This window comes from Sorex fumeus, unplaced genomic scaffold, assembly GCF_029834395.1.
Source record: "Sorex fumeus unplaced genomic scaffold, SorFum_2.1 ptg000002l, whole genome shotgun sequence".
Lineage (NCBI taxonomy): Eukaryota > Metazoa > Chordata > Mammalia > Eulipotyphla > Soricidae > Sorex > Sorex fumeus.
This window is the reverse complement of record NW_026606059.1, coordinates 541,033-554,172: the sequence shown is the minus strand read 5'-3', so window position 1 is coordinate 554,172 and position 13,140 is coordinate 541,033. Positions and strand designations below refer to the sequence as shown.

General features: G+C 42.8%; 1 protein-coding gene and 1 pseudogene across 1 annotated transcript in view; both read right to left on the bottom strand.

Moving 5' to 3' along the window:
* The window catches only part of SPIDR (scaffold protein involved in DNA repair), a 344,944-nt gene that overhangs the window by 232,409 nt on the left and 99,395 nt on the right, over positions 1-13,140 (bottom strand). Inside the window, exons 6-7 of the mRNA XM_056111030.1 lie at positions 9,628-9,875; positions 7,166-7,266 (exon numbers count right to left, since the gene is read on the bottom strand). Of these exons, the coding sequence (XP_055967005.1) occupies positions 7,166-7,266; positions 9,628-9,875 (349 nt within the window). The remainder of the gene's footprint in view (positions 1-7,165; positions 7,267-9,627; positions 9,876-13,140) is intronic.
* LOC130018719 (beclin-1-like) overlaps positions 12,444-13,140 on the bottom strand; it is a 74,229-nt pseudogene continuing 73,532 nt past the window's right edge.

Here is a 13,140-nt window from a genome sequence, read left to right as displayed (position 1 = left end):
GAGAAACTACATAAAGTAAGAGGTGCAAAGATTATGGAATAAAGTGGGTGACTCCAGGTCAAATGCATTACATTTTCAAGGTAAAGGATGCACATACGAACTTTAAAAACAACAACAACAAAAATGATGGGTAAAAGTTTGATTACTTGATCACTTGACTTCCCATTACTCATCGAGTTGCTCAAGCGGGCGCCAGTAACATCTCCATTCAAAAAATTGAATGAGATTCACGAATCACGACCATCCTGTTATTCGTTGATTGCCTCGAGCAGGCCCCAGTAACGTCTCCTTCATCCTAGCCCTGAGATTTTTAAGAAAGTGCTATATTCAAGGCTCTTTAGGAGAATGAGACCCATCATTGTTACTGGTATTTGGCATATTGGGTACGCCATGGGGAGTTTGCCAGACTCTGCCGTGTGGGCAGGTTACATTCGGTAGCCTGCCAGTTTGTCCAAAGTAGGAATGAGATAATAAGATGTCCGGGAGCTGGTTTTTAGTCTCTGAGTCTTGGCTGTTGATGGGATTGCACGGTGCCAGGGGGCCAGTAGTGGGTGTGACCCCCGCCTACTGGAATTCGGAGGATCTGGGTGGAAGATACTCAGCCCTGATCCGAGTAGGCTTGGAGATCTCAGCCCCAGGCGGGACCCGCTTGCCTTTGTTCCTCTGCTGGTACCTTCAGGTGTGCAGAGAGTGGTCTCAGCATGGTGGTGGCTGGTCCTGGAGGTCTTTGGCTGCCGGAGCCCTGGTCGGGGCGGAGAGGAAAGCTCAACCCGCTCCCCTCCAAGGGGCCCCGGCGAGGAAAGCCAGGCGCAGGGGCGGGAGACTGCACTGTTCTCTTCTGGGAGCTGGTTTTTATAGATGGTTTTATGAATGAGATTACATATCATAAAATCACAAAGGCTTTTGGTTATTTTTGTCAAAAAGAAAAGATCAGAAATTAAGTAGAAGGTTCACAAATCACAAATCATCCTGTTAATCGTCGATTGCCTTGAGCAGGCCCCAGTAACGTCTCTTTCATCCTAACCCTGAGATTATATTCAAGGCTCTTTAGGAGAATGAGACCCATCATTGTTACTGGTATTTGGCATATTGGGTACGCCACGGGGAGTTTGCCAGACTCTGCTGTGTGGGCAGGCTACATTCGGTAGCCTGCCAGTTTGTCCAAAGTAGGAATGAGATGATAAGATGTCATAATAAGATGACTTTGTCCCTCTGCCAGTACCTTCATGTGTGCGGAGAGTGGTCTCAGCATGGTGGTGGCTGGTCCTGGAGGTCTTTGGCTGCCGGAGCCCTGGTCAGGGCAAGGAGGAAAGCTCAACCCGCTTCCCTCCAAGGGGCCCCGGTGGCGAGGACAGTCAGGCGCGGGGGCAGGAGACTGCACTGTTCTTCTTCCGGGAGCTGGTTTTTATAGTCTCTGATAGAAGGTTAGTACAACGCTAATGATTGTATCCCATTTCCAGTGATTATTGGTTAAAGGAGAGATGCATGTGTATTCAAATCAATGAAATTGTTTCAGGATTTCTGATAAAATGTTAGGGAAAAAAGCATTTTTGTAATGAGATTGCAACTAGAAGTCACCATATTGAGAAAGCCTATCAACCCTCTCAGAAAATAGACAGACCTTAAAGTCTTAAGTTTTCTCCTGGGGCTTTCTACTACAAATACTATTAAGTTTTTGTTTTTGGTCTCCAACCAGAGCATTGTCATCTTCCCTGAATAATACAATTAGGTAATCTTTATGTATATTTGGATTTACAACTTGAAAAAGAGATTTAAGGAGAATTATTTATATTATATTCCATTAATATAATCTATAGATTTTTATAGTTCTTTTCTCCTCGAGGTCCCCTGCAATTTTCAGAAACTGTTTCAAAAGATGAGTCCATTTCCATGAGTCTGCCAGTCCTAAAGATCTTTTCCTCGTTCAGTAGAAGACTTCCTCTTGATCTGCTTATTGGGAGGGTTCTGCATTACTCCTTTGCGTTGCTAGGCTTAAACTACTTGACTTTCATATTTATCACTGAAAAGAAGCACTTTTTTGGGGGGGTCACACCCAGTGATGCTCAGGGGTTACTCCAAGCAAGAAGCACATCTTATATCATCTCCCAATACGCACAGAATATAAATTCACCCACGTGAATATAATTATATTCATTATAACTAATGAATATAATTAAGAGAATATAACTATATTAATGATAACATTGTTTATATTATAATATATAATAATATTATATATTATATTTATATTATGAAAAAGGAAAAAGAAATAAAATTAAGAATGTAAGAAAAGGTTGATGATTAGAATCTTGTACCATAACACAGTCACACATACCAGGCCATCCTGATACCTACAAGCATATATAATATGCTGCTCTAATACAAAATGTGAAAGAGAAAGATTTGCTCAAAATCATTGTGAAGGACGTTTAAAGTAATTTTAAAATAATGAACTAGGAACTTAAAGGTCTTGCAAAACAATAAAGGTAAAGGTAAAGGCCCTCCCGTTGATCGTCGATTTGCTCCAGCGGGCCCAGTAACGTCTCCATTGGAGACTTTGTTGTTACTGTGTCTGGCATATCGAATACTCTCGGTAGCTTGCCGGGCTCTCCGAGAGGGGCGGAGGAATTGAACTCGGGTCGGCCATGTTGGCCGCTTGTAAGGCGAACGCCCTACCCACTGTGCTATCGCTCCAGCCCAATATGTAATAGTTAAAAACATGCAAGTTTTTCTCTTTTGCACTGTAGCATGTGCAAAAACTACTCCTGGGCCTATTTAAACTCATATTCCAGGCCTCTCTCCAAAAAAATTTATTAATAGTAAATTTGGATAAATAAGCATACCATTCACCTCTTCCCCTATTCCAGATGGAGAGACCACAAGGAAAGAAACCAGAAAAACAACACTGTTTTGGGATAGGGAACTTTCCTGTATGCATGAAATATTTTTAATTAGGAAAAAATACTATGAAATACTAGTTTTCAGTCACTTGCCTATAGGAGCAATTGTCAAACTGCATACTGCAACTATATCAATTTCGTCAGACCTGGATTATAGTGGAATTTTTTTTTTTTAAAGAAAAGTCTATCTCCTATTCTAAGTTAGTGTTGCCTTGACATGTTTGTTCCGGGCTGTGTGCACCTGGGTGAATATATATTATGTGCATATTGGGAGATGATATAGGATGTGCTTCTTGCCTGGAGTAACCCCTGAGCATCACTGGGTGTGACCCCCCCACCAAAAAAAAGTGCTTCTTTTCACAGTTATAAATATGAAAGTCAAGTAGTTTAAGCCTAGCAACGCAAAGGAGTAATGCAGAACCCTCCCAATAAGCAGATCAAGAGGAAGTCTTCTACTGAACTAGGAAAAGATCTTTAGGACTGGCAGACTCATAGAAATGGACTCATATTTTGAAACAGTTTCTGAAAATTACAGGGGACCTAGAGGAGAAAAGAATTATGAAAATCTATAATGATCAACTTCATATATCTCAATGTAAAAATACTTACCAAAGAAATTTGCACCTCTGTGACCATAAAAGCTTTATTCACAACAAGCAAAACATGGAATCAATTCAAAGTAACAGATGACTGGATAAAGAAGCTGTGAGACATGCAACTCAGTAAGATGTCACCTTACCATATAAAGAAATAAAATTGTGCCATTCATGACAAAAAATAGGTGGAGTTTGAGGTAATTATGCTAAGCGAATTAAGTATACAAATGAAAGACAGCTATTGGAAGGTTTCAGTCTTATTTGGAATGTAAATGTCTAAAGAAAACAAACTGGCAAAGAAAGCAGTAAAACTCTTAGACTCACTGGAGAGAATGTGGACTACCAGGGTCAGAGAGGGAGCACAAAGAGCTTCCATGCAGGAGTTCGTGCGAGGCCCTGGCACTGTGTGATCCCCAACGGGTTGGTCCCCCCCGCCCACTGGGAGTGATGTCTGACCTGAGCTCAGAGCTGGGTGTCCCCACACCATTGAGTGTGGCCAAATACCAAAAATACCAAGAAATAAATGAAAAAGAATGGAGATTAATAGTAGGAAGAAGATAGGTGGGGAGAACAGGCACAGTTTTGGGTGATGGAATGGTATTACAACTTGGTGCCAGGTACAGTGAATCCTATAGACATGAAATGTGTGAAGCACTACGTTTAAATGAAAAATCCTATACTCTTGTAATCACTTAATCACTTAACTTCCCGTTAGTCGTCGATTTGCTCGAGCGGGCGCCAGTAACGTCTCCATCTGGCCCTGTGGCGTGCTAGTGTAGCCCAATGGCATCTGTTCGCTCTGGGAACATGAAGAGCCTCAAACCGATCGTTCATGATCTTGATGAAGAAGTCTGACCATCTGGTAGGTGGGCGGCCACGCGGTCTCTTGACATCCTGTGGAATCCAATCAGTAACAGCTCTAGTCCAGCGGTCGTCTTTAATCTCATTACGTGACCAGCCCATCTGATTTTTGACACCTTGGCAAATGAGACAGCGTCCCTGATTCTTGATCGTTGACGGATGTCAGAACTCCGGATTCTTTCTCTCATTTGAGTGAAACGTGATATTCCAAGCACAGCTCTTTCAATTCCTCTTTGGGAGACCGGAATAGCGTTCTCATCTTGTTTGCGTAGGGCCCAGGTCTCTGAGGCATATGTTAATGCAGGAAGAACAGTGGAATCAAAGAGATGTGCCCGGAGCCGGAGGTTCTTCGTCTTCTTAGCTATTTCTTCGACTTTCTTGAATGTGTTCCAAGCCGCTCTCTTCCTCCTGCGCAGCTCGGGTGCCAGGTCATTTGTCATGTTGACCTCTCGACCTAGGTACACATAGCTGTTGCATTCGGAGATGGTCGTTGAGAGCAAATGCGGCATCAGGAACGAGGCTGTTTCTCATAAACATTGTCTTCGTAAGATTCAGCTGTAGTCCTACCTTTCCACACTCATGGTCAAAGTCGGCCATCATTTGTGCCGCTTGTCTGATGTTTGGTGTTATTAAAACAATGTCATCAGCAAAGCGGAGGTGGTGTAGTTGCCGACCATCTATCTTCACTCCCATTCCTTCCCATTCCAGTCGTCGCATGATGTTCTCGAGGGTGGCACTGAAGAGTTTCGGTGAAATGGTATCACCCTGCCGTACCCCTCTCTTGACATCAACGATCACTTCTTTGTAGAATGGTGAGATCCTGGTAGTGAATCCGCAATAGAGCTCACGGAGGATCCTGATGTATTGGGCTTGAATGCCCTGATTGGCTAGGGCTTCAATGACCGCTTCCGTCTCAACAGAATCAAAGGCCTTCTTTAAATCAATGAACGTTAAACAGAGCGGCATCTTGAACTCCCGAGAAACCTCAATGAGCTTGGTTATCATGTGGATATGGTCGATGGTGCTGAATCCTTTGCGGAACCCGGCTTGCTCGCATGGTTGTCCTTCATCTAGTGTTCTGCCAATCCTATTTAGGATGACTCGAGTGAACAACTTGTAGATGACAGACAATAGGCAGATCGGGCGATAGTTGCCAATGTCATGGACGTCTCCCTTCTTGAACAGTAGTACGGTCCTGCTGGTTTTCCATTGGGACGGAACCTTGCATTCAGACAGGTAGCGAGTGAAGAGCCGAGCCAGTGTATTGATGAGTACTGATGGCAGGTTCTTCAGGTGTTCAGGTCTGACCTTGTTTGGGCCGGGTGCTGTTTGTTTCTTTACCGACGAAATGGCGTGTCGGATTTCGGAAGGGAGAATGTTGAGAACGACATATCCATCCTGTGGAATTTGGTATGTCGGCAAGTGGACATGGCTATCAAAGAGATTTGAGTAGAAGTCATGGATAATCTTCTCCATTGCCGTTCTGGAGGATGTGATGGATCCATCAGGACGTCGGAGGGCAGTCATCTTGGTCTTGTAGTTGGCGAAGGACAGGCGGGCGTAACGAATACTTTTACCAGCTTCTGCCACATCTACCAGTACTTCTGCTCTTCTCTCTTTGAGGTCTTCCTTGATCGCATCTCTGCACTGCTTTGCGAGCTCGGATGTTAGCTTGCGGTTGCCTGAGGCATGCGCCAAACCACGCTGGCGAATTAGCTCAAGAGTTTTCTCCTTTAAATGAAAAATTCTATACTCTTGTAAACTAATGATAAATTTTTAAAAGTAGAAAATTGGGATATTTATCATGGATTTTTGTCTCATTACTGCTCAGAAAAAACATTTAAAGGCATTTTTAAATGTTATTTTAAAACCTTTAAATGCCTTTTTGGGAACTGGTATTGGAACATTATATTCCTGAAACTCAATCAAAAAGTAACTTGGTAACTTTGTAACTCACAGCAATTCAATAAATAAATAAATAAATAAATAAAATGCCTTTATGGTATGTCAGTTTTCTTAAGTAATTTTTAAAAGAATTTAAACTACTTCCTCTGTCTCTAAGTGTATATCAAACTTGAAAGATCTATTTCCTATCCATTTGGACAAATTGTTTACTACTCTTTGTTCATCTCTGGGCTATTTTTAAACTAAGCATATGCAAATAGTCATTTTAAGATACCACAGCAAAATAAAATGCAATCATTATAGGTTTTTTTCTCATAACCTTAAATTTAACACAACAAAAATGTTATTGGACTGGAGCCAGAGCAACAGTCCAAGAGTCCAGTGGGTAGGGCACTTGCCTTGCACATGGCCAACCTGGGTCTGATCCCCAATATCCCAACAGCGCCAGTAATTCCTAAGTACAGAGCCGGGAGTAAGCCCTGAGCATCACTGGGTGTGACCCAAACACACACACACACACACACACACACACACACACACACACTTCGATGGACTAAGTCTCCTTTATTTTTATTACTGAGTGGTGGGATATCCGGCAATACTACAGCAGCAGACAGTGCCAAATACTAAACCAATTTGTTCATAAGCCACAGACCAAGTGCCTTTCTTGTGTTTTGTTTTTGTTTTCTGTTTGGGCCAAACTAAGTAGTTTTCAAGGGCTATTCCCAGCCCAGTGCTTCAGCACTGCTCCGGAAGATGCGAAGAAATTATACAGTGCCAGGGAACAACCCCAGGCCTCCTACATGTAAAAAGAACGTGCTCTAGTGTATTGAGCCATCCTATCCTTCTGGACCAAGTGGAGTGTCCTTTCCCACCAAATTCGGGTGCCATTGCAAGGCTTACCTGAAAGTGTAGGTTGGTAAGAAGCACACTGATGTCTCCATAATGAAATGGCAGATCTCTCTCGATTCTGGAGTCCATTTAATCTTTCTGCTAGTCCACCTCTGTTTAAAAATTACAATGCAATTACAATTACAATTTCAGTCAAAAGAAAAGCTTCACAACAGTTGAGGCATTCATTATATTTCAAATTCTCCAACCAGAAACAAACAGAAGAAACATGCAATATTAGCTCAGTTGTCATTGCATTTTCTACTGAGAAGCAAGATTTTCATTGGCCAGTAATTTCCTTTTAAAATAATTTTCAGAAACTCAGTTTTTTTTTAACTCTTAAAAATATAAACAGTTTCAGATCAATACTGAGCGTATCATGCTAAGTGAAATGAGTCAGAGAGAGAGGGACAGACATAGGAGGACTGCACTCATTTGTGGAATATAAAAGTAATTTGGAACAAACATCTCCGAATGCAGCAGTTATGTGTACCTAAATCAACAAGTCAACATGACAAATGACCTGGCACCTGAGTTGCGCAGGAGGAAGAGAGCAGCATGGAACACCTTCAAGCGTTGAAGAAATCACTAAGAGGATGAAGAACCTCCGGCTCTGGGCACATTTCTTCAACTCCTCCCCTCAATCGAGAGAAGGAATCCAGAGTTCCGACCTCCTTTGACGATCTGCTTTCTCGTTTGCCAAGGTATCAAATATCAGATGGGCCAGACACATAATGCAATTTGGACTAGAGCCATAACCGACCAGATTCCAGGGGATGTCAAAAGATCACGTGGCCGCACCTACAAGATGGTCAGACTTCTTCGTCAAGACCCCGAATGAATGGTTTGAGGCTCTTCGTGTTCTTGGAGTGAGCAGACACCACTGGTCTACACTAGCATGTGATATGGATGTATGGAGACATTACTGGCGCCCGCTCAAGCAAATCGATAAGTAATGGGATGTCAAGTGATCAAGTGATCCTAAATTAGGTAAAAAAAGATTTTTTCCTAAATTGTCACTATTAGCACTTCCCTTGTAAAATGCTTTTGTTTTGTCCCATAAATTTGTTACACTTTTTTACAATTTTTTTCATTTTCATTGGTTTCAAGTTACTTGCGGACTTCTCCTTTGCATTACTCTTTGGTGGTAGGAAATGTACACTGGTGAAGAAATGGGTGTTGGAACTTTATATAAGTGAAACTCACACTTGCACTCCCTTACTCTGTGCTGAGTGGGCCTCTCTTCCCGGTAGCCTTCCCCACTTCCTTTTCTACATAATGACAAAGCTATTGTCTCTGCTCTCCCTTCTCCACTGGAGGCTCCCTACCGTTCCCGGACATGTACACTTTTTCTCTGAGGACTTTTTAGGCACTGGAGCCCTTTCAAGACAGTGAAGACTGTTTCCTGGCAGAGGTCGGGCACTCCAGCTCTTCTCCAGATTCCTCGGCTGTCCGGGAGCCACGCTCCCTCACTTCCTTCCTCTCCTCACGAGTCCATTCACACTGCCCTCAGGCACATCATACTTGCCTCTCTGCTCTTCATTGTTACATTCACTCTGTTTGCTGACAATCCTTTTTCCTATTAGGTTTACTTTTGTGGCTCTACTTCCCACAAGTTCTGCTTCTCATATTCAATGTCCTTTATTTCTTTCAGTTTTTGTTCTAAATTAAAGCACCAGGAGACAATATATTACATGGTCTCTTTGGGGTTGGATCATCTCCCTGTTCATGGCACACGAAAGGCCCTTTCCACATGTTCTGCATGTCGGTCCAGGGCCCTGTGGTTCTCCACACAAATCCCATTTGGCTTCTTGTCCTGAGTCTTTGCTCTCTCATATCCAAGAGCTTCTGAGGTTCTTTTCAATAAACATTTAAGAGAGCACCTGGAACTTGAATGCTTAACAAAATTTGATAAACCCAATCGACCAATCTCCATTTTAAAAAATCAGCCATATAAACTGGTCATGATTTAAAAAGTAAAAGCTCAACTCAGGTAACAATTCTATAAAAATCCTCCAGAACTTAGTTCTTCCATTTACGTATTATCAAGTTAAAAGTCTATTGCTTCTGATCTCCTATAAACACTGCAGCACTGTCCGTAGCACTGTCCTCCCGCTGTTCATCGATTTGCTGGAGTGGGCCCAGTAATGCCTCCATTGTGAGGCTTCTTGTTACTGTGTGTGGCACATTGAATACGTCACAGGTAGCTTGCCAGGATTGCCCTGCGGGCGAGACACTCTCGGGCTCTCCGAGAGGGGCGGAGGAATCGAACTTGGGTCAGCCATGTTGGCTGCATGCAAGGCAAACGCCCTCCCGCTGTGCCATTGCTCACTTCAGCTAGTATAGTGGTTAGCATAGCTGCCTTCTATAAACAAACATTTTAAAATTAACTCTCACAGCCGCTGGGTTTTCATAAGAAAGAATAAAGGAAGCAAAAACAACAACAACAAACATTTATATAGGTGCAATTTAACCTTAAAAGCTTCCTCTTAGCTGACTTTTCTGGAGTCCTGGGAAACTTTGTCAGCTTCTGGAGTGTATAGGAAGTGCTCTCTGTAGATTTCATCCCCGGGTTTTTCAGTCTCTCCTTAACCCGTCTTTCATCTGACCCCAAATCCACATGAAATCTGTGAGAGGATTCTGAATCAAGGACCGGGGCATTTTCCGAATCATCTTCTTTTTCACTATCTGATGAATATTCTAAAATTTCTGCAGAACATCTCTGGAAAAAAAATTAAGGAAAAATTCGATAAATTTGGAGATATTTATTCATATGAACATAAATTCTAACCCCTTGTGAATGTGTTAATTGAAATTACTTTGTAAATACAAAATTTATAGGTTCAACTTCTTTTCTGGCACAAAATTTGAAAGAATCATACCATATACTGTGTAAACTCAAAAAAGGCACAGCACAGCGGTGGTTGCTCTGTCTCTCCCGCCGCCCACGTGCAGTAGTCTCACCCTGCTTCCCCCACCCCAGGGAGGTCGATGGTGATGAGCAGGCGAAGGAAGGACACGAGAGCCAGGCTGGTTGGTCTTAGCTGCAGTTTATCCCAATCCTCTCTCCATCGACTCCTGTCTCTGTCCTCTGCCTCCTCTGCTTCTTCCTCCCCCATGCTACTTCATTCTTCTTCTCGATCTCCCTTCACCCTCCTTCTCTGGAGTCTCGATTCTGATTCTGATCACCCAGCCCACTCTTACAGTCTAGTTAAATCCCAAAGCATGAGGGGTTGGGGTAACAATTACACATAGGTGCGATCACAATCAATAGGGGTTGAATTCTTTCCCTCAGAGAAAGCCGCTCCTAGGACAGATCCTCATTATCAGATCAATCCACCGAGAGCAGATTCCCCTGGGTGTGTTTCTCCTCTCCTTGTCTAACAAACATATAAGCAGATATAATATAAATCATTTTGTATGGATACAGTAAGAAATACCTTAAACTTACAGAATTGCCCTCCTAGGGCCATCTCGATCTCAGACTACAGTGCTCAGGCCAGGTAGTCTTTCCTACCCCTAGCAGGGTCCTCGTCTTGTCGTTACTTTTGGATCATGACAGCATTTGTCTATGACCAAATTCTTAACGTATAGTTAAGAATCGTGGCACTTTGGCCTGGCCCATTTCGATGCCAGGGTAGCTCACCGCTTGCCCTGGGTCCAGTTAGTCCCTCGTCGGGACCCTGCTTTTGGGGTGTTAGGAACTAAGGGCAACTGAGGCTTAAGTCGAGAAAGCAGATGCCCGGGAGTGAATAATATCCAAAGCCAATTAAATCCTAAGTTATAAAGCATAATGTTAACGGTCTTCCTGTATCTATACAAAAAGGACATTGCTTTAAAGTAAACTGTTCATAAGGCATAAGGAGAGGAGAAAGGCAATAATTCACTCATACATATAAAATCATAGATTTCTGAGGAATCTAACCTTACAAGTTAACAGAGTCTGATTAGGGGGAAAGCTGATTAACTGGTTGGGGAGGAGAGCATAGGAAAGAATTTACAGATAAACACAATGGAATGGAAGTGCCTCAGGAGCACTGTAACGGGTGCAACCTGATAAACCTAAGCTCCTTGTGGAGAAAGGGAGAAAGGACAAAGCAATGTCATCCTACAATATATCCAAAGTTAAGTACCATGTAGTGCCAGAAACTGAAGCGTAGTCTCGTGGAGACAAAGCATGCACCCCTGGCCTGGTGCAATGTTCTCAGTCCCTCATATTTTCAAATAATCTATGTTGGTATTAGTAATTTAAAGCTAATCTTTGCAAAGTACTATACTGAACTGGTGATGGAAGTCAAGTTTGTTCTTTATCCTTGAAGACTTTTTTAGTAACTTCAATGGTTATACTGAAAACAAGTCACAGAGCAGAGCAGGCATTCACTACCAGAAACCAGAGAAGCGTGTAATTTCGAGCTGCTGGTCACATCACATGGTAACCAGGCATAGCTTAGGTATCTTTTCTCAGTTTATGCTACAGTGTATCTCGCATATCTCATTATCTCTGTGGAAACAAGTTTTTATTTCATATTGTAAATAGAGATTAAAAATCCAGTGAAAAGACAATCAATTTCAGTTAATAAGACAAAAACAATTAAGCTAGTTGTTCTGAGGGAAGAGAGGAAAAGAAAGAATGGGATTAAGAGTGAAAGCCATTAACAAACCCTGGTAGCTATACATGGCATGCTGTAGCTCTGGAAACTGTCAGTGTGATGTTTTAAAATAAAGTAGCCACTTTTTTTTTCTACTTTAGTATTGTGAACATGTGCTGCTTAATTGTACCCAAATTTAATTAAAATCTTTTTTTCTTGCAAACAAAATGTAAAGCCTTTAAGGCATGGAGCAGATGGAGGGGAGTGTTATTTGTTATAGAACTTGTGAGAACAGAGCTGGGAGATAGTACTGTAGGTAGTGCACCTGCCTTGCATGTGGCTAACCTGGGTCCAATCCCTGGCACCCCATATGGTTCCCCAAGGCCCTCCAGGAATATGATCTTTGAACCCAGAGTGAGGAGTTAAAACCAGAGCACAGCCCAAAGGTGACCCCCTAAACAAAACAAAAACTGTGAGGATGCCCAAACAAAACCCCATGATTTTGGTCAGTATGAATTTGAGTGCTTTTGCCCACTGCTCCTCAGAGTTAAACTGTTCATGATGGAATAGGAGCCACCACTGCTTCCTTTGGTGGAACAAAGACGTGTGCCATTGCCCAGGTCCATCCTATGTGGAAAACAAAACACATCTTGCCTCTCTCACCTCTTCTTCGAACTGATGCACACCATCCAGGAAAGCCATCACTGATGGTCAAACTTGTCCCAGAAAAAAATGCACACAAACCCTGCCCCATCAACAGCAAAATGGCAGCTCCTTAGATTTCCATAGAGAACAAGTCGATAGCTGCGAAATTTCGGATCTATCTTACTGGCGCGGGCATGGAGTAGCAATACTGAGTGGCCACAAGCTGCATCAATCTCATCCCATTCCACAGGAACACTGGATAAGCTACTGATTGTGCCAAACTGTCTACTGTGCCAGATGTGGACAATCACATTAAACACACTGGTTCTCAGCTTGTCCAGCTGCATCTGGGCATAACACATCTGATTTGTTATGTTCTTCAGTTCATCATCCAGCTCCAGCTGCTGTAGTTTAAATTCACCGCCTTCTCTCTGATATACCAAGCTTCCTCCTGATCCAGTCTCCAGCGTGAGCCTGGAACTTCTCCAGATTTTCTACTGCTGTCTTGCAGATCTTTTCCACATCTTTCAGCTCCTGGATCAGTTTCTCCTCTTCTAGTGCCAACTTCTTTAGCTCCATCTGTAGCTTCTCACTGTCCTCCTCATTCATTTGCTCTAAAATCTCCAAACACCAATTCCAGCCCTGTAACTCATTTTTCTGGGACACTGAGTTGAGGGTCCAGCTGGTCCAAAAGATTGTCTTGTGGGGTCAGAACAATAGGACAGCAGGCTGGGGCCTTGCCTTGCACACGGC